The sequence below is a fragment of the Macrobrachium rosenbergii genome, chromosome 2, assembly GCF_040412425.1.
Source record: "Macrobrachium rosenbergii isolate ZJJX-2024 chromosome 2, ASM4041242v1, whole genome shotgun sequence".
Lineage (NCBI taxonomy): Eukaryota > Metazoa > Arthropoda > Malacostraca > Decapoda > Palaemonidae > Macrobrachium > Macrobrachium rosenbergii.
The window spans coordinates 87,397,711-87,424,557 of NC_089742.1; the positions used below are offsets into that span (position 1 = coordinate 87,397,711).

At 38.2% G+C, this 26,847-nt stretch overlaps 1 protein-coding gene across 1 annotated transcript in view; it reads right to left on the reverse strand.

The window, feature by feature from the left end:
- Positions 1–26,847, reverse strand: part of LOC136843480 (propionyl-CoA carboxylase alpha chain, mitochondrial-like) — a 194,564-nt gene that overhangs the window by 56,937 nt on the left and 110,780 nt on the right. The window contains exons 8-10 of the mRNA XM_067112019.1: positions 17,655–17,799; positions 1,013–1,149; positions 681–860 (exon numbers count right to left, since the gene is read on the reverse strand). Coding sequence (XP_066968120.1) covers positions 681–860; positions 1,013–1,149; positions 17,655–17,799 — 462 coding nt within the window. The remainder of the gene's footprint in view (positions 1–680; positions 861–1,012; positions 1,150–17,654; positions 17,800–26,847) is intronic.

Genomic DNA, 26,847 nt, shown 5'->3' on the forward strand with positions numbered 1-26,847 from the left:
AAAAATGATGGGGTCCATGGGGAATGAAACAAATTGTTGCTAGCTCCAAAGACATTATCTTCATTAAACTGATTACATTTAGAAACAATAGATGACTGTCCTGTCTACTGTGTGTGTGAATAATATTTTTCTAAAAGCACAAACATGCACAGAAATATGAAAAAATTTGGCAATACACTAATGAATTATTGTGGAAAGTACATGGACGAATTTGAAAAGAAAAATTACAGATCATTTAGCAGCAGAGCTAAAGGAGAGAATGGTTGACAAAAGGTAGCCATCACTCAAAAAGGCAGGCAAATGTCAGAATGATGGATTAAAAGAATTAGATAATAAAAAAAATAAACAAACATCTGTAAATGGAAATGCATTTACTGATTACTATAGAGCACTGGTGGTGTTTGAAGGCTTTAGTTGGTCCCTTTTGTAAGCCTGAATAGCTTACTGCAACAAAACCCCTTTTATCAATATTATGCTACTGCTATGACAGCTACTGTCATCACTACCAAATATCTTGAGGGACTGTTTACTGACAAATCAATACAGTACTGTACATCTAAAACAACAGATGGTATACTTCACCAAAGCTAAAACCAGTCAAAATACTAAATGATGTAGAAAAACACCAAGAATAAGTCTTCTAAGCACTAGTTTATAAAAGAATTTTGAATATTACTTACTTTGAAACTACCATCTAAGACAGTGACTGAGCAAGGAGTCTCCATTCCAGCAACTTTAACAACAAGATTCCAACACGATGGCATCCTACTGTTGATTTTGCCTCTTGATTCATTTAGTATATTAGCTGAACGAAGTGAATTCTTAACACTAACTGATGCTAGCATAGCAATCAGTTCATCCTGGAAGAGAAACAGTCACTTTATTACTAAACTTTAGGTACAGCATAGTACCATTATATATGCCAAAGCATCATTTAACCTATTATGTACTCATAAACTACAATATAAGGAAAATACTGAACCAACTAAGTTAAAAAAGTTTAGTGTCTTACTCTTTCTTGTGCAGACAACTGTTTGCCTTTGAAACCATCAGGATACACTTCAGGTAAGTAGTTTGTTGAAATGTCACCCGTAATAAAACGTTCTTCATTCAAAATGTCTCTTAACAAGGGGATGTTGTGAGTAACACCTGCATATAAAATGAATGTTCCAGTGAGATTCTGCAGCTAAATCATACACAAAATCAATAAACAAACTAAATCTAGAAATAACACAATTACCTTGAGCTAACCTTATACTTTCCTGGTTTGAAGATCTGATTCCTCAAGGAATTTCCATCCACAATTAAATGGAATATTCGTTTAGCTCTGCCACCATTTGGGTAAGCCCACAGCTGACTCACGTCAGTATGAATGTAATGAAAACTAAAAAAATTTGGTAGGCAATGATTGCATAAAATACACATGCATATTAATCAATGATACAGCACTGTATACACAAATAAAATAGAATTATAATAAGTCAGAGCCTGAAAAGTCACACACGTTCACAGTACATAAAATGTTAACAAAGGTAAAGCTGCAGGTGATGCATAATAGGGTCGGAAATGCTGGATAAACTAAAAATCTCACTAAAAATTCTTAGAATATGAACATTTTCATGATAAAATTAATTATTTGGATACTTACCTACTGTTAAAGTTAGCTTATATCATCATGTCATTAGGTGCGATTGGCATTCAAAACAAAACAAATAATGCTTGGCTAACCTTCTAGGATTGTCTCTGTAATCACCTGTTTACATTCGTGCCAGAATTCTTCATGACCACTCACTAAGACGTGGGGAGCTGGGTGGTTTCTACTTTAACAGTAGGTAAGTATCCAAATAATTTTATCATGGAAATTTTCATTATTTTGAATAAGTCTTACCTATTCTTAAAGTTAGCTGACTACCACACAGAGTGAGGATGGTAGGTCAGTGCATCCAGAGAAACTGTTCAGCCAAGCTAACTAAAAGCTTTTTAATGAGGGGAAAAAAGCTTCTTAACATTCCTGCCTTACTGGCAAGTACGGTCACCAGACATTGGAACCACAACAGGGAGTATGGGCCTCAGAGCAGTACTAGTGACTCCTGTGCCTGAGTCGAAAGCTCATAACTGACAGTCCAGAACTAAAGACAACTACCGCCTTCATCTATGAAGGTGCACTCCTATACACCAATGTGTACCTTCATGCTCCCAAAATTCAACAGCAGGATTTCCTACAGCTAACGATACGATTGAAAGCAAGATTACTATCTATCATATTTGGTTCAGAAGAAAGCGTCCTCGCCACAACGATAGGACTACGGGCTTTATGCCTCATGCTAAATTAGATCATTTCACAAATAAAATGAGTCGTCAACAGTTATATCTCCCCTGAGCTGCATGACAACCTTCTCTAGTGAAAGGTTTTAAAGGAAATAAAGACATGCTTACAGTACAGAAGCCATGAGGAATATTTTCAAAAATGGTAAGAGCTCAGGAATCAACTGTGTGTGTGCATTGACTTAGGCATTTTTGGACAAAGGGACAAGGAATATTTATGTCTGTCCAGGTAAACCCTTAAGAGTTCCAACTGGACATATGACAGCTACTTCATTGCCTATCAAAGCAGTTAAATTATGCACTTAGCACTGTCACAAACCTAGGAAGGTCTTTCACTGCTATATCTTTTCTCTAACCAATGAAAGAAAAGAGAGGTTGCACTAGAACAAAGCCCACATGCAAGAGAGGGCCTGAAGCTCACTAATATAAAGCCTTACGAGTTCTAACTGGACATTAGACAGCCACCTCTTCATTGCCTACCAACACAGTTACAGTAAATTAAGCATTGTCACAAATCTGAGAAGGGCTTTCACTTCTATACCTTTTTTCCAAGCAATGAAAGAAAAGAGAGGTTGCCACTAGAACAAAGCCCACATACAATCAAGGGCTTGAAGCTCACTAACACACTTTGCCACAGCAAGAACTAAAAGAAAGGTGTCTTCAAAGTTCTAAAGTGATGCCTCATCAAAAGGCTCAAACTGAGGTTATGTAAAATCTGGAGGACTATGTCTACTTTCATCGTAAACCATGATAGGAAGATTGAAATTTCCAGCACAAAAGTTAAAAACCTCTTACAACTTTAAATTATGAGCGATATACCAGTCAGCAGGATGCAGAACTGAATACAGTGTAAAGCTGTATCCTTTGATCATTGTGACAGAAAACTACTTTGCATACCTGAGATACTGGCAGAACATAAGTCAGGATATCTAGTGAACGGGTGCTGGTATCACTCTGGACTAAAACCAAGATCAATAAATTGAACACTGTTTTTAATACACAAGTCCAACATAGGAGGGCCTTCTAGACTTAAGAATTGCTTCCTTGGCCATTCTACATATGCCCTTAGCTTGTAACACAACTGAAACACTCGGTTTCCACAAACTCTTTCCTATACAGCCTAATGCTTTCATCTCTGCTTGTTGTAGATGATATAATGCAAAAACAGAAAACAAGTACAACACCATAAAGGAGAAAATCAGCAAAAAATTGCCAATATTATTACTGGCACCAATTCACACCATCTGCACATGGACATGGCATGAAGAATTCTGACAAGAACGTAAACATTCAAATGCCTCCTGGTGAGAAACAGGAGATTACAGAGAAAGTTTTAGCGGGTTAGCCAAGTGTTATTTTGCTATATTTTGAATGCCGATCGCACCTAATGGCGCGAAGATATACCAGTAAGCTAACTTTAACAGTACATAAAATTAATTCCAAATTATTATTTTTTTCCATTTACTAAAAACAATACATACAAAACTTTATCAAAACTGTTGAGTTTTTACATAGTTCACAAAAGAACTGCAGATCTAAGCACTTTGTTGGAAGTCAGCATCTTTGCTTTAGCTCCTAGCCTCATTCATACATACGCCCCACACTATGATCAACACTAGTTTTAACAGTTCTAGTGTCTCTTTGATGATACAGGTAAAACCCCAAATTCCATCAAGACCCAAAAGTGTAAAGCTCCTAATGTTGCTAAAAGAGGCCACAGAAAGTAAGGACCCTGCAAAGAAAGGCAGAATTGCTAAATTTTTACGTACTGTGGAATCCTATGCTGCAGCTGGTTGCCTACCATTACAGAATCAATGCATTGGCTTTGAAGTATATACACAGGAGGGAAACATAAATCAGTGCACCCGCTATTGGCAACAATCTCCCATCCTGTCACATAAATTAGACATACAGTAATACCCCGAACTTGCGCGATTCGAGTTGCACGAATTCACAGACAAACGAATCTTTCATTGGAACCTAATTAATTGCCATACACAAGTTTTTCACAGACAGGCAAACATTTGCAAACACTGAGAAACCCTGCAAAAGTGTTTATATTTAATTTCTTATGTAATTTATAAGTTTTCAAGCTTTTATGTGTAAATTAAATAACATTAAATATTATTGGAAATAATGATTTCTCTCTCTCTCTCTCTCTTTTAGTGAGATGAGAGAATTTTTATGGTACATACATACAGGTATATTTATTCATATGATAAATAAACTTTTTACCTAATAGTAAGTACTAATTTTCAAATATTAATAAGATTAATAAAATTTAATAATAATAATAATATTAAAACTGTAATTACAAAATTCATATTATTTTAAATAAACAAATTCTTCCCTCGTCTTTTGTAAGAAGGTCGAAGGCAAAAGCTGTCAGACACGTCATTTAACATGACAAGAAGGGGAGTGTTGCTAATCAGTGGTCATATTTTTCTTGTAATTCTCTGTGTGTGTGTGTGTGTGTGTGTGTGTGTTTGTCCGTAATAATTCATAAAAAATTTCACTCTCTTAAGTAAGGACAACTGTTATCTCTCCATCTCTCTCTCTCTCTCATTCATAGTTAGCCAACCTACGTATTACTCTTTCTCTGTACGTCTTTAACTGTACAGTAGATAATTTTAAATTGATCTAATTTTACCAGTACTGTTTACGAACTGTAAATGCGCCGTTCTAAAACATAGAGACATAGAGCATTTCAGAACAAGGAGAAAGAGAGAATAAAGAAGTTTTTAAAAACGAGGTTGAGAAGACTTCTAAAAATAGATTGGTGGAAGGGGGGGAAAGAGTCACACACTCCTATATTCTTACATTAAACATTTATTTCTTTTTTTACGGGGAATGTATTAAGCTGACTTTTAAATGAAAATACAGTAACTTTAGTTTCATTTACAAGTTAGTTTAATACTGAATTTCCATCTTTTGATATCTAACGTAAGAATAACTCTCTCTCTCCGTAATAATTTATAAATAATTTAACTTGATATTTCAAGTAAGGAAAATCTCTTTCTCTCTCTCTCTTGTGTGTTATTCTCTGTCTCCATAATAATTGATATGTAATTTCACTCTCTTAAGTAAGAACAACCCTTCTCTCTCTCTCTCTCTCTCTCTCTCTCTCTCTCTTGTTCATAGTTAGCGCTCACACATTTTTACAACTTCTTAATTCTCTATATGTCTTATCTGTACAGTAGATAGTTTAAATTGATCTAATTTGACCTGTACCGTCTATGAAGTGTAAATGCGCTAGTGTTGCAAATATGTTCTAAAACATAGAGACATAATAATTAAGACTTGTATTAGTCAAAATAAAAACACTGTTCATGAAAAAGCATTTCAGAACAGAGAAAGAGACGTAAAATAAAGAAGTTATTAAAAAGAGGTTGAGACGACTTCTAAAAATAGATCAGATGGAAGGGGAGAGGAACAAATTCTCTTCCAACTCTCAATTTTTATGTCAACCATTACAGTAACTTTAACTTCATTTAAAAGTTAACTTAATCATTTGGGAGCATGATTAGGTTCATATTTAGTGTTTAAACTTTAGAAATAAGCATTTATTAGCATTTTTAGAGACCGTGCCAAATTTATGTGAAAATTCACCCTGCGCGATGGTTTCTGGAACCTAACCTCGCGTAGGTTCAGGGTATGACTGTACAGTATTTGACAGCTTTGCCCTTGAGCGAGTTCACAAAAGATACGGGAATGATATTTGTTTGTTTAAAATACGTACCAGATACATAGAATAAATTTTGTAATTACAGTTATATTATTATCATTATCATTATTATTATTTTTATTATTATTATTATTATTTGAAAATTAGTACTTATTATTAGATAAATAATTAATTTATCATAATTATTAGATAATTAACCCTTAAACACCGAGCCTCTATTAGAGGGTTTGAGAGTTAGCGCCGAAGAGGAAAGAAAGTTTTGTTTCAAAAAATCACAGCACGCTTAGTTTTTAAGATTAAGAGTTCATTTTTGGCTCCTTTTTTCTCATTGCCTGAAGTTTAGTATGCAACCATCAGAAATGAAAAAAAATATCATTATCATATAAAAATATTGGAATATATGACGTGAAAAAAAAATTTCATAAATAATTGTATACAAATCGCACTGTGAGCAAAACGGTTAAAGCTAATGAGTTATTTTTTTTTCGTTGTATTGTACACTAAATTGCGATGATTTTGGTATATAACAAATTGTAAAACGATCAAAACAACACAGAGAAAATATTATCACAAAATGATGCATGAATTCGTAACGCACAGACGTAAAAAAGTTTTTTTTAAAATTCACCGTAAATTGAAATATTGTGCTAGAGACTTCTCATTTGTTGCAAAATGAAGGTAAATGATTGAATATTACTAGAATATAAGATTTTTAGCTTACAATTGCATTTTTCGACCATTTTGGTCGAGTTAAGGTTGACCGAAGGTTGAAATTTCGGCACTTATCGTGATTTATATGAAAATATTTCCATACTGATAAAAGCTATAACCATGAGTTATTTTTTGTTGTATTCTACATGAAATTGTGCACATCTTCATATATAAAACTTTATGTAATGGCTAATATAAAACGGTGCAAATATTACGACAAAGTGACTACAGAAATTCTGAGATTTTCAGCAGAGTTAGCACGCGTGGAGGTAAGGAAAAAGTTTTTTTCAAAAATTCACCATAAATCGAAATATTGTGCTAGAGACTTCTTGTTTATTGCAAAATGAAGGTAAATGATTGAACATTACTAGAATGTAAGAGTTTTAGCTTACAATTGCATTTTTCGACCATTTCGGTAGAGTCAAAGTTGACCGAAGGTTGAAATTTTGGCACTTATCGTGATTTATATGAAAATATGTCAAAATTGATAAAAGCTACAACTATGAGTTATTTTTTGTTATATTCTACATATAATTGTGCACATTTTCTTATATAAAACTTTATGTAACGGCTAATAGAAAACTGTGCAAAATTACGACAAAGTGACTAAAGAATTTCTGAGACTGTAAGAGCCTGACGCCTCTCTCTTCCAAACGTGTGTGTTAAGTCCATTGGAGTGGCGAGACGTTTGGCGTCTTCACAAACAGAAACATACACACAGTTTGATACAGAAGATTCGTTGGAACATTATGAGTACATGATTAGAATGCTTGCATGGCAATGCAAGTAGCGGTGATTGTACATACATCAAGACAACAATGGTTAGGGAGAAACAGACGGAAATATTGTATGGCTGAAATTGTGTTCCTTTAGAGAAAGAAAACGAGATGCTCTTGTTGCCTTGTCCACTCTGATGGACAACGAACGCACACGTGTTTGGAAGAGACGGCGTCAGGCTCTTACAAGATTTTCAGCAGGGTTAGTGCGGACATAAGGAAACAGTTATTTTCAAAAATTCACCATAAATCGAAATACTGTGCTAGAGACTTCTCGTTTAGTGCAAAATGAAGGTAAATGTTTGAATATTACTAGAATGTAAGAGTTTTAACTTACAATTGCATTTTCTACCATTTCAGTCGAGTCAAAGTTGACCGAAGGTTGAAATTTTGGCAATTATCGTGATTTATATGAAAATATGTCAAAATTGATAAAAGCTACAACCATGAGTTTTTTTTTTTGTATTCTACATGAAATTGCACACATCTTCATATATAAAACTTTATGAAATGGCTAATAAAAAACAGTGCAAAAATTACAACAAAGTGACTAAAGAATTTCTGAGATTTTCAGCAGAGTTAGTGCGGACATAAGGAAAGTTTTTTAAAAAATTCACCATAAATCGAAACATTGTGCTAGAGACTTCTTGTTTGTTGCAAAATAAAGGTAAATGATTGAATATTACTAGAATGTAAGAGTTTTAGCTTACAATTGCATTTTCGACCATTTCGGTAGAGTCAAAAACAAGTTGACTGAAGGTTGAAATTTTGGCACTTATCGTGATTTATATGAAAATATGTCAAAATTGATAAAAGCTACAACTATGAGTTATTTTTGTTGTATTCTACATGTAATTGTGCACATTTTCATATATAACATTTTATGTAACGGCTAATAGAAAACTGTGCAAAATTACGACAAAGTGACTAAAGAATTTCTAAGACTGTAAGAGCCTGACGCCGTCTTTTCCAAATCGTGTGTTCGTGTTCAAAAATTCCATCGGAGTGGCGAGAGCGTTTTTTTTGCGTCTTCACAAACAGAAACATACACACAGTTTGATACAGAAGATTCGTTGGAACATTATGAGTACATGATCATTGCATGGCAATGCAAGTAGTGGTGATTGTACATAATCAAGACAACAATGGTTAGGGAGAAACAGAAGGAAATATTGTATGGCTGAAATCGCGTTCCTTTAGAGAGCTCTTGTTGTCTTGTCCACTCTGATGGGACAAGGTTAACACACCATGTTTGGAAGAGATGGCAGTTATCGGCTTTACAAGATTTTCAAACAGAGTTAGTGCAGACATAGGGAAAAGTTATTTTCAAAAATTCACCATAAATCGAAATATTGTGCTAGAGACTTCTCGTTTGTTGCAAAATGAAGGTAAATGATTGAATATTACTAGAATGTAAGAGTTTTTTAAAAAATTCACCATAAATCGAAACATTGTGCTAGAGACTTCTTGTTTGTTGCAAAATGAAGGTAAATGATTGAATATTACTAGAATGTAAGAGTTTTAGCTTACAATTGCATTTTTCGACCATTTCGGTAGAGTCAAAGTTGACCAAGGTTGAAATTTTGGCACTTATCATGATTTATATGAAAATATGTCAAAATTGATAAAAGCTACAACTATGAGTTATTTTTTGTTGTATTCTACATGTAATTGTGCACATTTTCTTATATAAAACTTTATGTAACGGCTAATAGAAAACTGTGCAAAAATTACGACAAAGTGACTAAAGAATTTCTGAGACTGTAAGAGCCTGACGCCGTCTCTTCCAAACGTGTGTGTTAAAATTCCATTGGAGTGGCGAGACGTTTGGCGTCTTCACAAACAGAAACATACACACAGTTTGATACAGAAGATTCGTTGGAACATTATGAGTACATGATTAGAATGCTTGCATGGCAATGCAAGTAGTGGTGATTGTACATAAATCAAGACAACAATGGTTAGGGAGAAACAGACGGAAATATTGTATAGCTGAAATTGTGTTCCTTTAGAGAAAGAAAACGAGATGCTCTTGTTGTCTTGTCCACTCTGATGGACAACGAACGCACACGTGTTTGGAAGAGACGGCGTCAGGCTCTTGCAAGATTTTCAGCAGGGTTAGTGCGGACATAAGAAAACAGTTATTTTCAAAAATTCACCATAAATCGAAACATTGTGCTAGAGACTTCTCGTTTGTTGCAAAATGAAGGTAAATGATTGAATATTACTAGAATGTAAGAGTTTTAACTTACAATTGCATTTTTCTACCATTTCAGTCGAGTCAAAGTTGACCGAAGGTTGAAATTTTGGCACTTATCGTGATTTATATAAAAATATGTCAAAATTGATAAAAGCTACAACCATGAGTTTTTTTTTTTTGTATTCTACATGAAATTGCACACATCTTCATATATAAAACTTTATGAAATGGCTAATAAAAAACAGTGCAAAAATTACAACAAAGTGACTAAAGAATTTCTGAGATTTTCAGCAGAGTTAGTGCGGACATAAGGAAAGTTTTTTAAAAAATTCACCATAAATCGAAACATTGTGCTAGAGACTTCTTGTTTGTTGCAAAATAAAGGTAAATGATTGAATATTACTAGAATGTAAGAGTTTTAGCTTACAATTGCATTTTTCGACCATTTCGGTAGAGTCAAAGTTGACTGAAGGTTGAAATTTTGGCACTTATCGTGATTTATATGAAAATATGTCAAAATTGATAAAAGCTACAACTATGAGTTATTTTTTGTTGTATTCTACATGTAATTGTGCACATTTTCATATATAACACTTTATGTAACGGCTAATAGAAAACTGTGCAAAAATTACGACAAAGTGACTAAAGAATTTCTAAGACTGTAAGAGCCTGACGCCGTCTCTTCCAAACGATTTGTGTTCAGAGTTAAAGTCCATCCATCGAGTGGCGGGTAGACGTTTTCTTCACAAACAGAAACATACACACAGTTTGATACAGAAGATTCGTTTGGAAAATTATGAGTACATGATCAGAATGCTTGCATGGCAATGCAAGTAGTGGTGATTGTACATAATCAAGACAACAATGGTTAGGGAGAAACAGACGGAAATATTGTATGGCTGAAATCGCGTTCCTTTAGAGAAAGAAAACAAGATGCTTTGTTGTCTTGTCCAAAATGGACAAAAGAACACACCATGTTTGGAAGAGATGGCGTAGGCTCTTACAAGATTTTCAGCAGAGTTTTTGGTATACATAGGGAAAAGTTATTTTCAAAAATTCACCATAAATCGAAATATTGTGCTAGAACTTCTCGTTTGTTGCAAAATGAAGGTAAATGATTGAATATTACTAGAATGTAAGAGTTTTTAAAAAAATTCACCATAAATCGAAACATTGTGCTAGAGACTTTTTGTTTGTTGCAAAATGAAGGTAAATGATTGAATATTACTAGAATGTAAGAGTTTTAGCTTACAATTGCATTTTTCGACCATTTCGGTCGAGTCAAAGTTGACCGAAGGTTGAAATTTTGGCACTTATCATGATTTATATGAAAATATGTCAAAATTGATAAAAGCTACAACTATGAGTTATTTTTTGTTGTATTCTACATGTAATTGTGCACATTTTCACATATAAAACTTTATGTAACAGCTAACAGAAAACTGCAAAAATTACGACAAAGTGACTAAAGAATTTCTGAGACTGTAAGAGCCTGACGCCTCTCTCTTCCAAACGTGTGTGTTCGTCGTCCATTGGAGTGGCGAGACGTTTGGCGTCTTCACAAACAGAAACATACACACAGTTTGATACAGAAGATTCGTTGGAACATTATGAGTACATGATTAGAATGCTTGCATGGCAATGCAAGTAGTGGTGATTGTACATAATCAAGACAACAATGGTTAGGGAGAAACAGACGGAAATATTGTATGGCTGAAATCGCGTTCCTTTAGAGAAAGAAAACGAGATGCTCTTGTTGTCTTGTCCACTCTGATGGACGACGAACACACACGTGTTTGGAAGAGACTGCGTCAGGCTCTTACAAGATTTTCAACAGAGTTAGTGCGGACATAAGGAAAAAGTTATTTTAAAAAATTCACCATAAATCGAAATATTGTGCTAGAGACTTCTCGTTTAGTGCAAAATGAAGGTAAATGTTTGAATATTACTAGAATGTAAGAGTTTTAGCTTACAATTGCATTTTTCTACCATTGCAGTTGAGTCAAAGTTGACTGAAGGTTGAAATTTTGGCACTTATCGTGATTTATATGAAAATATGTCAAAATTGATAAAAGCTACAACCATGAGTTTTTTTGTATTCTACATGAAATTGCACACATTTTCATATATAAAACTTTATGAAACGGCCAATAGAAAACAGTGCAAAAATTACGACAAAGTGACTAAAGAATTTCTGAGATTTTCAGCAGAGTTAGCGCGGACGTAAGGAAAGTTTTTTCAAAAATTCACCATAAATCGAAACATTGTGCTAGAGACTTCTTGTTTGTTGCAAAATGAAGGTAAATGATTGAATATTACTAGAATGTAAGAGTTTTAGCTTACAATTGCATTTTTCTACCATTTCGGTCGAGTCAAAGTTGACAGAGTCAGTCAGGTTTGTAGCAGCAGCGAGTCAGGTCGAGGGCAGCAGCGAGTCAGTTGGGGTAGCAGCAGCAGGTATTCATACCTGAAAGTCAGGTCTGGGGCAGGTGCAGGTCTCATCAGCAGAGCAGCGGAGAGCTTTTTTCGCCATGATGGTTGTCGCCTCGACTCTGTCATGGGCGCCCGGAGTTGGAGGACTGTGCTTGAGGGATAGATGGTTGTCTTGTCGGCTCCGACTTTGTTGTCCTGCAGTGTTCCTGTGTTGCAGGTTCGTCTGTGGATGCATATGTAGCTCCAGCTGCATGTATATTTTTCAGGAGGCGATTGCATTTATATTTCTGCTGTGTCACATTTTTCCCAAGTGTTTGGGCATCCTGCACAATGTGTTACAGTGTTAAGGATTTTACTGTTATTTTTCTGTTTATGTATATTTTTGCACCTGGGAGGGTAATATTATTGTTTTCATGATTTTATCTTGATGTTAACCCTGCTGTGTTGATTTTGTTTATGATCCCGTTTTGTTCATGCTTGATGTATTTATTATAAGTGTTGTACTGGTCAGCTGTGTTGTTTTACCTGTTATTGCTGTCATTGTTTATTATAATGTTTATTTTTGGACGCATTATTTTTACTGATTTAAATTTATGTAATTCTTGTTCCCTTTTTTATGTCAGGTGTTTTTGTTATTGTACTGACTCTTGTGATGCTTTTCCTGAAACTGTTACATTGTTTACTTTGATTTTTGTTGCAGACTCATTTTTTTTTTTATAAATATGGATTTCATAGTTTGAACCTTGACTCAACTGTACATTATGTATATAACTTATTGTAAATAAATTAGTTTAAGGTCACTTTTTGGTTTTGTTCTACTCCTCCCTCCTTTGTTTGTCATCTTTCTTCAGTCATTACAGCCCAATTGCTTGTTTTTGTTAAGAACCTGTTGGTCTCGGAGAGGTGAGATCATAATATTGGTGGCCTTGCCAGGACTGGTTCTGTTTTGGCTGGCGGAGGTGTGGCAGCATCGGGGGAGAGTATTTTTGTTTGTAAAAAAAAAAAAGTATTTTTTTTTTTTCCGTTAGGTGGGGAGGTGTTAGGAACTATCATTTGCCGATTGTTCCCTTTGTGGGTTGTTGCCTTCTTTATTTGTATTTTTTTTCGTGCTGGTGAGTTGACGTCTGTCATGGAGCACTTGACAGCGTCAGTCAGGTTTGTAGCAGCAACGAGTCAAGTCGAGGGCAGCAGCGAGATAGTTGGGTAGCAGCAGCAGGTATTCGTACCTGAAAGCCTGGTCTGGGGCAGCAGCAGTTCTCATTAGCAGAGCAGCGGAGAGCTTTTTTCGCCATGATGGTTGTCGTCTCGACTCTGTCATGGGCGCCCGGAGTTGGAGGACTGTGCTTGAGGGCTAGATGGTTGCCGTGTCGGCTCCGTTTTTGTCCTGCAGTGTTCCTGCGTTGCAGTTTCGTCTGTGGACGCATATGTAGCTCAGGCTATATGTATATTTTTCAGGAGGCGATTGCCTTTGTATTTCTGCTGTATCACATTTTTCCCAAATGTTTGGGCGTCCTGCACAATGTGTTGCAGTGTTAAGGATTTACTGTTATTTTTCTGTTTATGTATATTTTTGCACACCCGGGAGGGTAATGCTTTTGTTTTCATGATTTTAACTTGATGTTAACCCTGCTGTGTTGATTTTGTATATGATCCCATTTTGTTCATGCTTGATGTATTTATTATGATAAGTGTTGTACTGGTCAGCTGTGTTGTTTTACCTGTTATTGCTGTCATTGTTTATTGTCTAATGTTTATTTTTGGACGCACTATTTTTACTGATTCAAATTTATGTAATTCTTGTTCCCCTTTTTGTGTCAGGTGTTTTTGTTATTGTACTGACTTTTGCAATGCTTTTCCTGAAACTATTACATTGTTTACTTTGATTTTTGTTGCTGATTCATTTTTTTTTGTATAAATATGGATTTTATAGTTTGAACCTTGACTCAACTGTACATTATGTATATAACTTATTGTAAATAAATTAGTTTAAGGTCACTTTTTGGTTTTGTTCTGCTCCTCCCTCCTTTGTTTGTCATCTTTCATCAGTCATTACAGCCCAATTGCTTGTTTTTGTTAAGAACCTGTTGGTCTCGGAGAGACAAGATCATAATAATAACTAATATATATATGTATACATGTACCATAAAAATCTCTCATCTCATTAAGAGAGAGAGAGAGAGAGAGAGAGAGAGAGAGAGAGAGAGAGAGAGAGAGAGAGAGAGAGAGAGAGAGAAATTACTATTTTTATTATTTAATGTTATTTAATTTACACATTAAAGCTTGAAAACTTATAAATTACATCAAAAATTAAAAATAAATACTTTTGCAGGGTTTCTGTCTTCACAAATGTTCGCCTGTCTGTGAAAAACTCGTGTGACAATTAGTAAGGTTCCAATGAAAAGTTTGTGTCTATGAATTCACGCAAGTTTGGAGTATAATTGTAATTGGACACAGTACGTAAAACAACAGTTTTACTAAAATTATTATTATTAATAGAACTGTATTATCTGACTTTTGCAAACAGATATCTGTCCGTGTAACAACCTAACCAGGCTGATAGTTCTCTCTCTCTCTCTCTCTCTCTCTCTCTCTCTCTCTCTCTCTCTCTCTCTCTCTCACTCTCTCTCTCTCACATACACACACGAGCAGGTTTAAAGAAACAGAAGCAGCAGATTTTTAGGTTTTTGCTGAAAACGAAAGCTACAAAAGTTTTAAGTGCCAAAAAACACTGAAGGGTGTAGGAGATCAAAATTTGACAGTGCACTTATAAAGAGGTTTAAGTTCCAATGTAGTGAAGGTGTACGCATTTCCGGAGAGAATTTTGCTAAAGAACTACCCTAACAAATGACCGTGATTATTCATAAGCTTTGTTCTACTTTTGATAATACAGTAGTACTATATATATGCAGAATGAGCTGGCAAGACTGTTTGTATAGGGGGTTTTTAGGGGTGATATCTAAAATCTGGATTTTTCTGTGGTCCAGCAGTAGCCTGGTCCCAAGTGTGCCGGATTTTCGAGGTTGGATGGACTGTATAACAATAGGTTTGGGTTCTAGTTTCCCAGAAGCATTCCTGACAGAGGGTTTCTGGTGGTCTACCAAATAAGAGCATTCTTCATTTCCTGACAAACCTCCACTAAGAGACTGAATGAGTTTTCCATAACCAGTTGTTCTTGAGGTGAAACTGCAAAGATCACATCCTGTCTTACTATGGGTACAAATTTTTCTATCATGGTCAAAAAGTGGCTAATCTAGTGCCTACTTGGATCTGAGGGGGTGACTCTTCACTTTTTATTATATTCTTTTCAATCAGTGATGGAGGTACTGCTACACTGAAAAGGTTGTCTCTTCTGGGAGGAGGCATGAAAGGACTGTGTCAAAATTTCTCTGTGGATCTTGAGACTTGAGGAAAAAATTACCTCTCTTGGTTAGATGTCTTAAGCTGCGAAGCTTGAAAAAAATGTTCTTAGTGTCCTTCATGAAACCTCTGCTGAAATGTCAATGACATGCTTCAAATCAAATGGTTTCATATGGTCTAACTTTTCAAAAATTAAAATTGCCCTTTGATCTGGAGAAATGTTATTGAGAGCAAATTATACAACCGTCCCTTTCTCTTATAGATGACATTAGAGAACAAAATTCTTATGTCTCCAATGCCATCAACATGAGCCTGTCTATACACTTAAAACCCAGCTATTTCTTGCTATAAAAACTCAAATTCCAGCTGTAGGTGTTATGCCATTTCCTTAATATTATGAGATACTGGACCCTAAAATGACAAACTTTGTAAAGAACACAATAATATTTTAATGGCAAGGTCCATTCCTCATGGTAGTCTACCAAACTGGTGAACACTGAGTTGATCAAGGCAGTTACAGACGAGTATGGGCCTCCCCAAAGTCTGGTAACACTTGGCCTTGTTTGACTTCAAAAATATAGGAGAAAACAAAGCAGAAGGTTTTCAAAGGTGGATTTAGCTCTGGCTGAAACTGACTTGCCCATCACAAGCAACTGTTTCTATACAGGTGGCACAATAAAATCTACCTGGGAAGCTGATCTGTCTTCTTCTTCTCCAGTAAATTCTAAATTTGGTTCTGGGTACAATTCATTACTGCGCTTGATACATTGTCCATATGAAGAAAAGAACAGATTATCCTAATTTTCCAAGTCAGAGTTATTGTCTTCTTCAGAATAATTGGCTGTGCTTGCTGTTTCAAAGCTGCAAGATGTCCAATAATCATATCATACACATTCAGCAGTCTCGGCAGGCAAAAATCCTGCTGTATGTTTGTCAAGATATACTGACCTATCTCTAATGCTTGGAATCAACAAACTGGTATGCAAAATATGATACTGCATCTCTCTAACATGTTTACCATACCTAGACCTAGGAATAAACACTTCAGATTCATAAGGAGACTGTGACAATCCTTGTCTCCCAGTTTTCACATTCGAATCCAGTGCAAAATACTGAACCTGTCTTTCAGTTCTGTGCATGCAGAATGTCTTGTAGAATCCATCAGACCATTGGGGGCTCTCTCACATTCAACTTTGGAGGGGGAATTGGAACTGGAATATAAAATTTAGGCCGCAGGCAAAGCTCTGGGACCTATGAGGTCATTCAGCGCTAAAAGGGAATTGAGAGTAAAGAAGGGTTTAAAGGTGAAACAGGAGGAAAACCTTGCAGTTGCACCATGAAATAATTGTTAGGAGAGGGTGGAAAGTAAGAGAGAAGAAAGCGAATATAAGCGGAGGTACAATAAAAAGAATGAAAGAGGTTGCAGCTAAGGGCCGATGGGAGACTGCAAAGAACATTAAGTAATGCCTACAGTACACCACATGAGGCACACTGATGGCTCAACCACCCCTGGGGGAAGTGAAAAAGTCAATAAATTATTGACTGGAACACTCTCATTACACTTCCTCAAGATTTCTTTCATCCTATTAGACATTTCTGAAACTGATTCTCTTCCTATCTTCATTCAATTTCTTAACATATCTAACCAAAAGTTCCTTTTCTCTATATCCCAACCTTACATCTATTTTCTAATTCACAATGGGAGTGGCCAACATACTTTAATTTAGGCAATCTATTCAAGCAATTCTTTGCTTCAGAAATATTAATTGACTCTCTCATGATAACACTGTCCTTTGAATATCAATTCAACAACAGACCATAAATAATTGGTGTGAAATTCATTCAATCAACCATAGTTCTCAAAAGTGGATCCCTTGAAATGGCAAAAAAGTAAAGAATGACTGAAAAGTCCTTGGACTCGCCTAAGTTACCTGCTAGCAAGAAGATAGAAAATGGACTGCCTACCAACCAAACCAGATATAAATAAGAAATTCTTTGTCCTGTCAGTAAAAATATGGCTAAATGAATGTTTGATAAGTTCTAGTGAAATAAAATTTACTTAACTAATGCTCACTTCATAAGACAGTTAAATCCTGTTAACAGTTAAGTTATTTCATCTCCATAGAACAATTAATATTCCAAGCACCTTAAATCCAAATATTAATACCTCTGATTACATAAGCATCCAAAGCTTTGATACTACGTTCGATTGCTTCCTCTCGATTGTCCCCATAACATACCAACTTGCAGATCATGGGGTCATAGTAAATACTGATTTCACTTCCTTCCTGAATGCCACTATCACACCGCACCTGAAAAAATTATAAATCATGTAATAAAGTGTTTAAACCCAGACTCTACTGTCCCTCAAAATTAAGTGATCATGTAAAAATAAATTCATTCATTTTCACACATGCAAGATGAGAACAAACATTTGGAAATGTTATGTAACTCTATACATTCTCATTAACCTGTGCATTGAAAGTGAGGGCTTAAGTATAATGACTTTAAAGCATCATCTGCATAAGTGATTTTTATCAGAACCAAACAGTAGAGTTACTAATCAGTTCTCAGCTCTGCAGTTTTCTATAAAAAAATATACTTACTTCCTGGACAACAGTGATTACAGTATAATAGTAAGAGAATAAAATGAAAATTTTTGTAATAAAATTAATTACTTGGATACTTACCTACTGTTAATAGTCTAGGCGACTGGTGCGAAAATTGCTCAGATGATAAAAGCATGAAACCTTGCACACATGCATGTCACATCATTCTAAACATTTTCAGAGTTAGAGCCAATGCAAACTGTACATAGCATAGGTTTTATTGAATCCTATTTATTGATTTTATTGATTTATTTTATTTTTTTTACTTTATTGATTTTATTGAATCCTAATCCATAATTTTTTCAAGCGCACTGTATATTTTCATGAAGAATGCATATGATGTGTATGTGGACACCAACGTAGAAGGATGCTGAGGCTCTTGTACCATGGACAGTTCCAGGGCCAGAACTTGTCTGTGTCATATCTGAATTTGAGTCATCCATGGTAGGCAAAAATGAGAGTGCCAGTCAAAGAAACCACCATGAGCAAACAGATACTACTCAGAAGCTATTTGCTTCACAGGTGAATACTCTGGTCAGGAATCGAGGGCATGGGGAGTCCGTTTGAGGAAGAAAGCCAAGATGGCTTCGTATGGACAGTTACGTCTGGGAAAAAAGTCGGATCTTATGGACTGTCCTGAACAACACGTGAAGTCCGCACGTGATTCAAGACCAGAGACGGATGTGACCATCATGGATGGTGCTGTACTCGTGAACATTCTTAAACCTGGTGGATGCAAGACATTTGGTGACTACGCTGCAAACGTGTTTGTCCCACAAATCGAAAGAGAGCAGAGCAAGGCTCAACAAATAGATATTGTCTGGAATCAATACTTCGACAACAGTCTAAAGGTGCACACCAGAGAAAAGCGTGCCATAGGTCCTATCCAATGTAGGTGTGTTGAGGAGCCAAGCTCCATACCAAAGAACTGGCAGCAGTTTCTTTGCTTGAATGCCAACAAGATAGAATTGTTCAAACTTCTAAACAACGAATTGATGTCAAGTGCATCAGCAGAAAACCCTCTTGTTGTCACCAATGGTGAAAATGTGCTCTGTATGCCTGCACGAGACACATCTAGCATTACTCCCTGCAACCATGAAGAAGCAGATTCCAGGATCATGGTACATGTTGCTGATGCATTCAGGGCTTTCACAAGATCCTTGTTCAGACAGTAGATACCGATATGTTGTACTAGCAGTAGCAACGGTACAGCCGCTAGGAAGCACTGACCTCTGGATTGCATTTTGAAGTGGCAAAAACTTTCACTACATCCCAGTTCATGAGATAAGTGCCTCCCTTGGTCCACAAAAATCCTTGGTACTTCCGGTCTTCCACCCTTTCACAGGCTGTGACACTGTGTCCCACTTTGCCCAAATTGGCAAAAAAACTGCATGGAAAGTGTGGGAGGCACATAATGAACTCACTGAAGCCCTCTATGAGCCGCACAGTGCCCCCGGAACAAACATCTGAAGAGAATGAGGCTTCCCTAGAGTACTTCACCATCCTTCTCCATGACAGGACAGCAACATATATCTCCATCAATGAAGTCAGAAAGCTTCTATTCAAGCGGAAAGGGCGTCAGATGTCAGCCCTTCCTCCCACCAAGGCTGCCTTACAGCAACATATCAGGAGGGCAGCATTGCAAGGTGGGCACTATTGGGGATGTACTACTATGCCATATCGCCAGTTGCCCTCCCCTTCTGAGTGGGGATGGACTTGTCCAGAACAGTGGAGGCCCCTGTGGACAAATTTACTGGAAACAAGTGCATCCTGCCCACAACTGCTGAAGTGTCAATGTAGGAGCAGGTGTAGAAACTGCAAATGTGTGCGAGCCCACCTACAATGCACTGTTTATTGCACATGCGCAGGAGACTGACAATGCCTGAAAATATGAGAATGACTTAAAACTGTTAATGGTGAGAATGTATACTGTTGAGACAATCCATGTCACCAAAAATAGCTGACTGCTTTCATTGTTTCTTTACGACATATTCACTAAATCTTCGCCTGCTATTGATAACGAAAGTGTTTGAGTTTAATGTATCCATCCCATGTGCAGAGATTGTTTTCCATGGTTCCATGAGTCTTTGCTATGCTAAATAGTTACTAAGGGAACTAAATTTATATGTTATTGTCAAATAATAGTAATAGTTATGACAATCTTTACATATTTTAATATACCCAAACATTTCTCCTCTGCAAGCTTTTATGCATCGTTATGCAGAAACATTATTTACAAATAGGCAATTAAGATATAAATAGGTAATGGGGATGGTTTATCCATTGCCTAGCAACAAGCAAATGCTGTTTTTTTCTTCTGTCACTTATAATGGCTTTAAAAGATGTCTTTCAGACAGTTGTGATGCTAAAACACACAGCATCATCCTTTTGTAATAGATTAGATATGCTTAAATGGGTCGTTGCTGGGGTCAATAAGTTGCTTATCAACCGTTGCTAAGAAACATCTGCATCCAATGGCTCCACCTTGGAAAATATTCAGTATGGGCTCAAGTATATTGTGCCAAATTTCAGGCTTTTATCATTAACTGAGCAATTCTAGCTGAATTTTGCACTGATCACCTAGACTACAAGTTAGCTTATATGTTTGTGCCATTAGGTGTGACCAGAATTCTAAATAAACAAAATAACAATTGTCTGACCAGCATGGACTGTCTGTATTCACCTGTTTCTCACCAGGTGGAGTTGGAATGTTCATGTTCGCGTCAGAATACTTCATGACCATTCACTAAGTTGTGGGGAGGCTGGTTGGGTTTCCACCCACCTCAACAGTAGGTAAGTCTCCAAATGATAAATTTTACCATAAAAATTTTCATTATTTGGAATGAGCCTTACCTGCTGTTAGCCGATTCCCACCCTGAATGAGGATGGTGGGTTGGTGCAACCAGAGAAACAACTGTTAAGCCAAACAAACTAAAATCTTTTTTTTAATGAGAGGAAAAAAGCTTCTAAACATTCCTGCTCGTTATGTGATCCTTCCAGGTAAGTACTGTCACCAAACATCAGAACCACAGGTGGGTTCAAGGTCCTTGTAGTGAGACTTGTCAGAGGTTCTTTACAGGGGAAAAGGACTATCTTGGAGAGTACGACTCCTTTGCCCGAGTTGAAAGCCCATAACTGACAGTCCGAAACAAAAGACAATTACTACCTTCAGACACGAAGGTGGACTCCTAAACACCAACGTGTCCCTTCATGCTCTCTAAACTCAACACTGGGATTACTTAACAACTAACGGTTAAGAGAGGAGGGAAGGTTAATATCATAGCTGGTTAAGAAGAAAGCGTTCCCACTGCAACAACAGGACTTAGGGCTTATCAAATCTCATTTCAAATTTGAAAGTTTTGCAAATAATGTGAGGAAGAAACAGTTACATCTCCATTGAGCCGCATTGACAACCTCCTCTAGCGAAAGGCTTTAAAGAAAATAAAAAGATGTACTTATGTCATGGATGCCATGAGGCTTTACTTTCAAAAAGTTTTAAAGACAATAAAAAGATGTACTTATGGCATGGATGCCATGAGGCTTTACTTTCAAAAGGTTTTAAAGAAAATAAAAGATGTACTTATGGCATGGATGCCATGAGGCTTTACTTTCAAAAAAGTAAAAGCTCAGGATTCAACTCCGAGTGCACTTACTAATTTAAGCATTCTTGGACATATTAGTGTATGGCCAACACCACAGTATAAGTTCTTCACTCCTCTGAAAGGCTGAAGTCTGTCCAGGTAAACCCTATGAGTTCTAACTGGAAATAACAATGCCACTTCTTCACTGCCTACTGAAGCATTTAAATTAGGAACTGTCACAAATCTAGGAAGGGCTTTTGCTTCTACACATTTTTTTTGCTCTAAGCAAAGAAAAGGAGAGAGACATTTCCATTACAACAAAGCCCACAGAAATGAAAGTAAGTGTGTCTTCCAAGTTCTTAAGAGATGCCTTATCTAAAGGCTCAAACTGAGGCAACATTAAATCCTTAAGGACTATGTCTGAATTTCATCATAAACCATAACAGAAAGATTTACGTTTCCAGCTCAAAAGACCAAAAACTTCCCTCAAATCTAAATCATGAGTAATGTTTCAGTCAGGATATCTATATGGGTATGGATGCTGGATATCCCTATGGACAAGCACCAAGATCTATAAGCTGACCACTGTTATTGATACAGTCTAACAGTGGAGGGCCTTCTAGACTTAGGGACTGTTTCCCTAACCACACTTATAACAGCCTCTAGCTCATAACAGACAGCTGGCAATCTCCAAAGGGTCAGATGAATGTTGATTGTGTGGACCACAGCGGTAGGAGAAACCAAAGGCAGACACAAAACTATACTTTATTCTTCTTGGAGATCCGATCCACAAAGCGCCTACATCGTGACCTTTAGCTCGATCCTCCCTCACAACAAACATAAACAAACAAACATAAACATAAACTGGATACAGCAAGCAAACAACCTTTATTTAAGTCCTCATTATTATAAAAAGGATTTTGACAAAGGAAAAATCTATTTCTGGAGAGGGGCCCGTGTCACCGGGTGAAATAGTCCATTCAGCACTTATTTCTAGGTAATTCCGTTGCTAGATACCAGAGAAAGCTAAATGAAATGCTGGAGTTACTACCCCCAGAGCGAGCTCCACTAATGGAGTCGTGTATGGAAAAGGGTGAACTACAAAAACACGGAACCTTATCCTATAGAGATTCCCAATGTCAAAAGTCCCAACGAGAGAGTGCAGATACAAGCCCATGCACTACTCAAGGACTGTATACAAGGCAACACTAGCCGCATTCCATGTTAGCACCCACCTCACTAGAATGAAGTTTATCAAGGGAGGGAGAATGAAAAACAGGGTGGGTCACCGGGTGACACGGGCCCCTCTCCAGAAATAGATTTTTCCTTTGTCAAAATCCTTTTTCTGGATCGGGTCCCGTGTCACCCGTGAAATAGTAACAGAGAAATAAACATCATTCTTATGCTATTAAAGACTTAAATAGAAACGTTGAAAACTAGGAGAATTCTACCCTGAACATAAGTAAGGTCCTCTAAGTTCATGTAATGAAAATAATGTAAGTGGTCACCGTCTAAGATCATGAGCTTAGAATAGCACCTGAATAGGCTTGTATTAAGAAAATACTTCCTGCCTAATAGCAGACCCAATGACAGTGCCCCCTTTTTTAAAGGAGAGGACCTGACAAAATTGCCCAGGTCCTGTCTAAAAAGCCTGCAAGGAGAAAACTGGACACAGAAACAGACCTTATAAAAGGGGGAGTACTTTCCAAGGTGACCACCAAAAATGAGGACCTTCAATGTAGATAGAAAGTTAGGGGTGAGGAATTCACAACACTACCCCTGAAGAGGGGAAACCAAACTGATTGGTTCCGCCAGACAAACCAAACTGATTGGTTCCGCCAGACAGGGCAGACAGTACAGGAAAACTAACACTAGAAGCTAAGCTGATTAAAAATTTTTGGGACTTCCTTAACAAGGAAAGATAAGAACAAGGTGATTGTTGGTTACTGAAGCTAACTCCGATACATTACTCAAAGACCAGGAAACCGAATGTGGACGGAGTACTGTTCTTAGACGAACACAGACCTTAGGGATGAAAGTTAAGGGCCTGTGAGTCTGGTTCCAACAAAACACTTTCCTCGAGGCCAATCTTTGGTCGCATCAGTACTATAGCTTCAAAACTATGTGAAGAGTGCTAGTTACTTAACTGCAGAACCATACTGCAGTAGAGTAGGATCCCTTAACTGATTTCAGGAAAACAGTAATAACAGGACCAATATCAGTTTCCTCCTCAACTGTAAGATTCACAAAGACCACAAAGCCAGGACATCAGAGTTTGAGGGGGCTGACGCAGGCTGAGTTTATACCAGACGGGACAGCTTGATAGTTTGTGGCTGAATTGGGTTGCAAACAGACCTACTTCCAGGCCCAGGAAAAGGTCACAAGACTACCTGAATGATGCTCCGCTGAAGGACTATTCCGACACCAGGGGAGGCCCTGGATAGGGAAAAAGCAGTGACCTTTTTGGACCCCTACGAGAAGGGTGGTAGACAGAGGCACTCTGCGTCTGTTGGTTATGGAGAAGAATGAACCATAACCTGAACGGAGCAATTCGAGTCCAAAACCACCTGTTTACGAGCGCACTATTGCTGTTTTGTTCAGAACCAGCCTAAAAAGGAAACCTCTTGGGGGGGGAGTTTCCAAGGACAGGAAGACTGTCACCGCCCTCCAAAGCGTTGATATGGAACTGTCGGAACGTGACCGACTAAGTACCATGTACTCCATTGGGCCAAAAAATAACCACCTCACCCGCCAGAGAGGTGACGGTGTGGAATACTGAGGCCGGAGGGGAAAGCTGGAGAGGAACTGACTTCGGTAAGCACTTGACAGTTGTGCAAGGCCGGAGGCCACTATTCAAGTAGGAGGAATCAAAGGAGTCACGTCCCTGACTCCACCATACCCCCTGGTCATAAACTCCAGCTTTGACTTCAGAAGGAGAACCGTCACTGAAGCAAACTGGAGAAAACCAGGACCTTTTCTTGGGCACGGGGAGAGGTATGCTTGAGATGATGAAATGATAAGATGCCCTTGCTATCTCTTTCCACTTCCACTGGATTCATAACTACGGAAGGCTACCCTCCTGAATCAGGTGGGATTCCTTCCTGGTTACTTAGAAGCCCAAAGACTAGAAACCGATTATAATGACCGCGCCTCAGGCAATTCCCGACGCTGGGTGCCCAAATGAGCCAGGCAACTAGATATGCAGCTAGCATAGCCTCCTAATACCGGAGCTGTTGAACTACGGTATTGTTCAAAACTGGCGAAGACTCTGGAGCCGCATTGAGGAGGGCATGAACCTGAAGGGTGCGCCTGCTCCCAGTCTGAATCCCAAGAAGGGATAGGACCTTTCTGCAACCAAGATGTGAAAGGAAGCGTTTGAAAGGTCTATAGAGGTGGTTACGGCTCCACGGCGCAGTAGGATCCGAACCCACAAGACTGTAAGCAACCGAGACTTGCCGCATGAATAAGGAAAAACAAACGGGACACGCCCGGAAAAATTTTCCAGTGGAAGGGAACTTCCTTGGCAGACTGAAAAAACCTGACAGGCCATTCCGCAAAGACCCCAGAACTCTGGCCGGAGGCTGATTGAACCTGATTGGGGAGGGGGGAACAACAGTCCAGCTCCACCCCGGCCCTGATAACTATACTCTGGGCCCAGGAATTGAAGTTCCAGTGGCCCCATCTGGTACAGCCTCCCACCCATATGAGAAATACTACAGGGGAGGAGGCTTGATTGCCTCCCGTGAAGCGAAAGCCTTCCCAATTTCTCGGAGAGTAGGAGGATGCATCCCTGCTCTATGATAACCCTGAGGGTCAGAGCCTCTTGCCAAATGTCTAGTGAAAATTTTTTCCTTAGGTTTTCGTATGAAGCAAAGAAAACCCCTCATGGCATTGCTATCTCTTTCCCGTGGGGAGGCAGAGACACACGGGGCGTTACAAGGGGCTGATGTGTTGGCTGAACCCGCACACATCGAGGTGGAGGCTGGGAGTGAGAGCTGACGGCTGTCTAGGGCAGAGACCTGAAGAGCCTGCACCACTGCCTGAGCAGGGGGGGCTCTTGAACTACATGAACTTCTTGGCCGGACTTAGGCAGGTCCCAGCAAGATCAGACCGTTTCTGCTCGTAGGGTAGACACCCATGAGAACGGGAGGCTCTGGGTAACAATAGTAGCCCCAGATGGGCGTAAATAACGCCCACCTGGGAAAAGATTAATTCTCCAGGTGAAACCGTTCATAAGATTTTTCAGCTCAAGGCGGAACGGGCAAGCCTGACTTACACCTGTTTCAGCTTCCGGAAAATTGACTCCGAAGCTTAGGAGCTGTACGCTGAATAAATTAGAAGCGTAGTCCAGGGTTAGAAGATTCACTGTGAATGTATCTGTGATATCTGTCTCCCGGAAATGCCTCAGCGATACATTTTCAAAACAAGCCTGTTGATAAGAGGGGCTACATTCGGAGCACAAGGGGTAAGAAACAGGGCTCTCCAAGAGAGCACGGTAAGACCCCACAGCTGGCGTGAACTTGAATTCTCCGCCTGCCACTCCCGTTAGAGTCCTCAGGAGACGATGTCCAGCCCCTAGCTGAGGGCTCACTTATGGATCCTGCCAGACAGATGCCATGCTCGTTCTGACAGTCTGGTAAACCCGGATAAGAGGATACCAGACCGGAAGGGAAGAAATGCCCTTCCACCAACCTCCGTGGTGCCCACACCCCGACAGGAGGGTGCCTTCATGCTGGGAAGCATAAAGGGAAGGCACCAAGATTCCCAGACTGGAGGGGAAAAGAGGTGGAGATGTCCGAACGAGTAGAATTCCAGAACGGAGCAGGACTTAACAGGTGATCCATTGACAATGAGTCTTGAGATTAATCTCTTGGGATTTAAGCTCCTGGGAAAGGGAAGGCATGGACCATGACGTAGATAGTTAGTTAATAGGTTGACAATGACCCTCTAACGAGCTCCCGGTATATGAGACCCGTAAAAGAGTTTTCAACAAAGGAAGGAGGGGGTAACCGCTTTGCTTTGCTTGGGCCGTGTCCCTTTCCAGAAGACGAGGCCAAACTGTAGATGGCACCGGATTAGAGATCCGAGACGCCCTGAGGGGGCCCCGAGCTGGTCTTCTTGGTTTAAAAAGGGTGGTCTTTTTTTTTTTTTTTTTTTTTTTTTTTTTTAC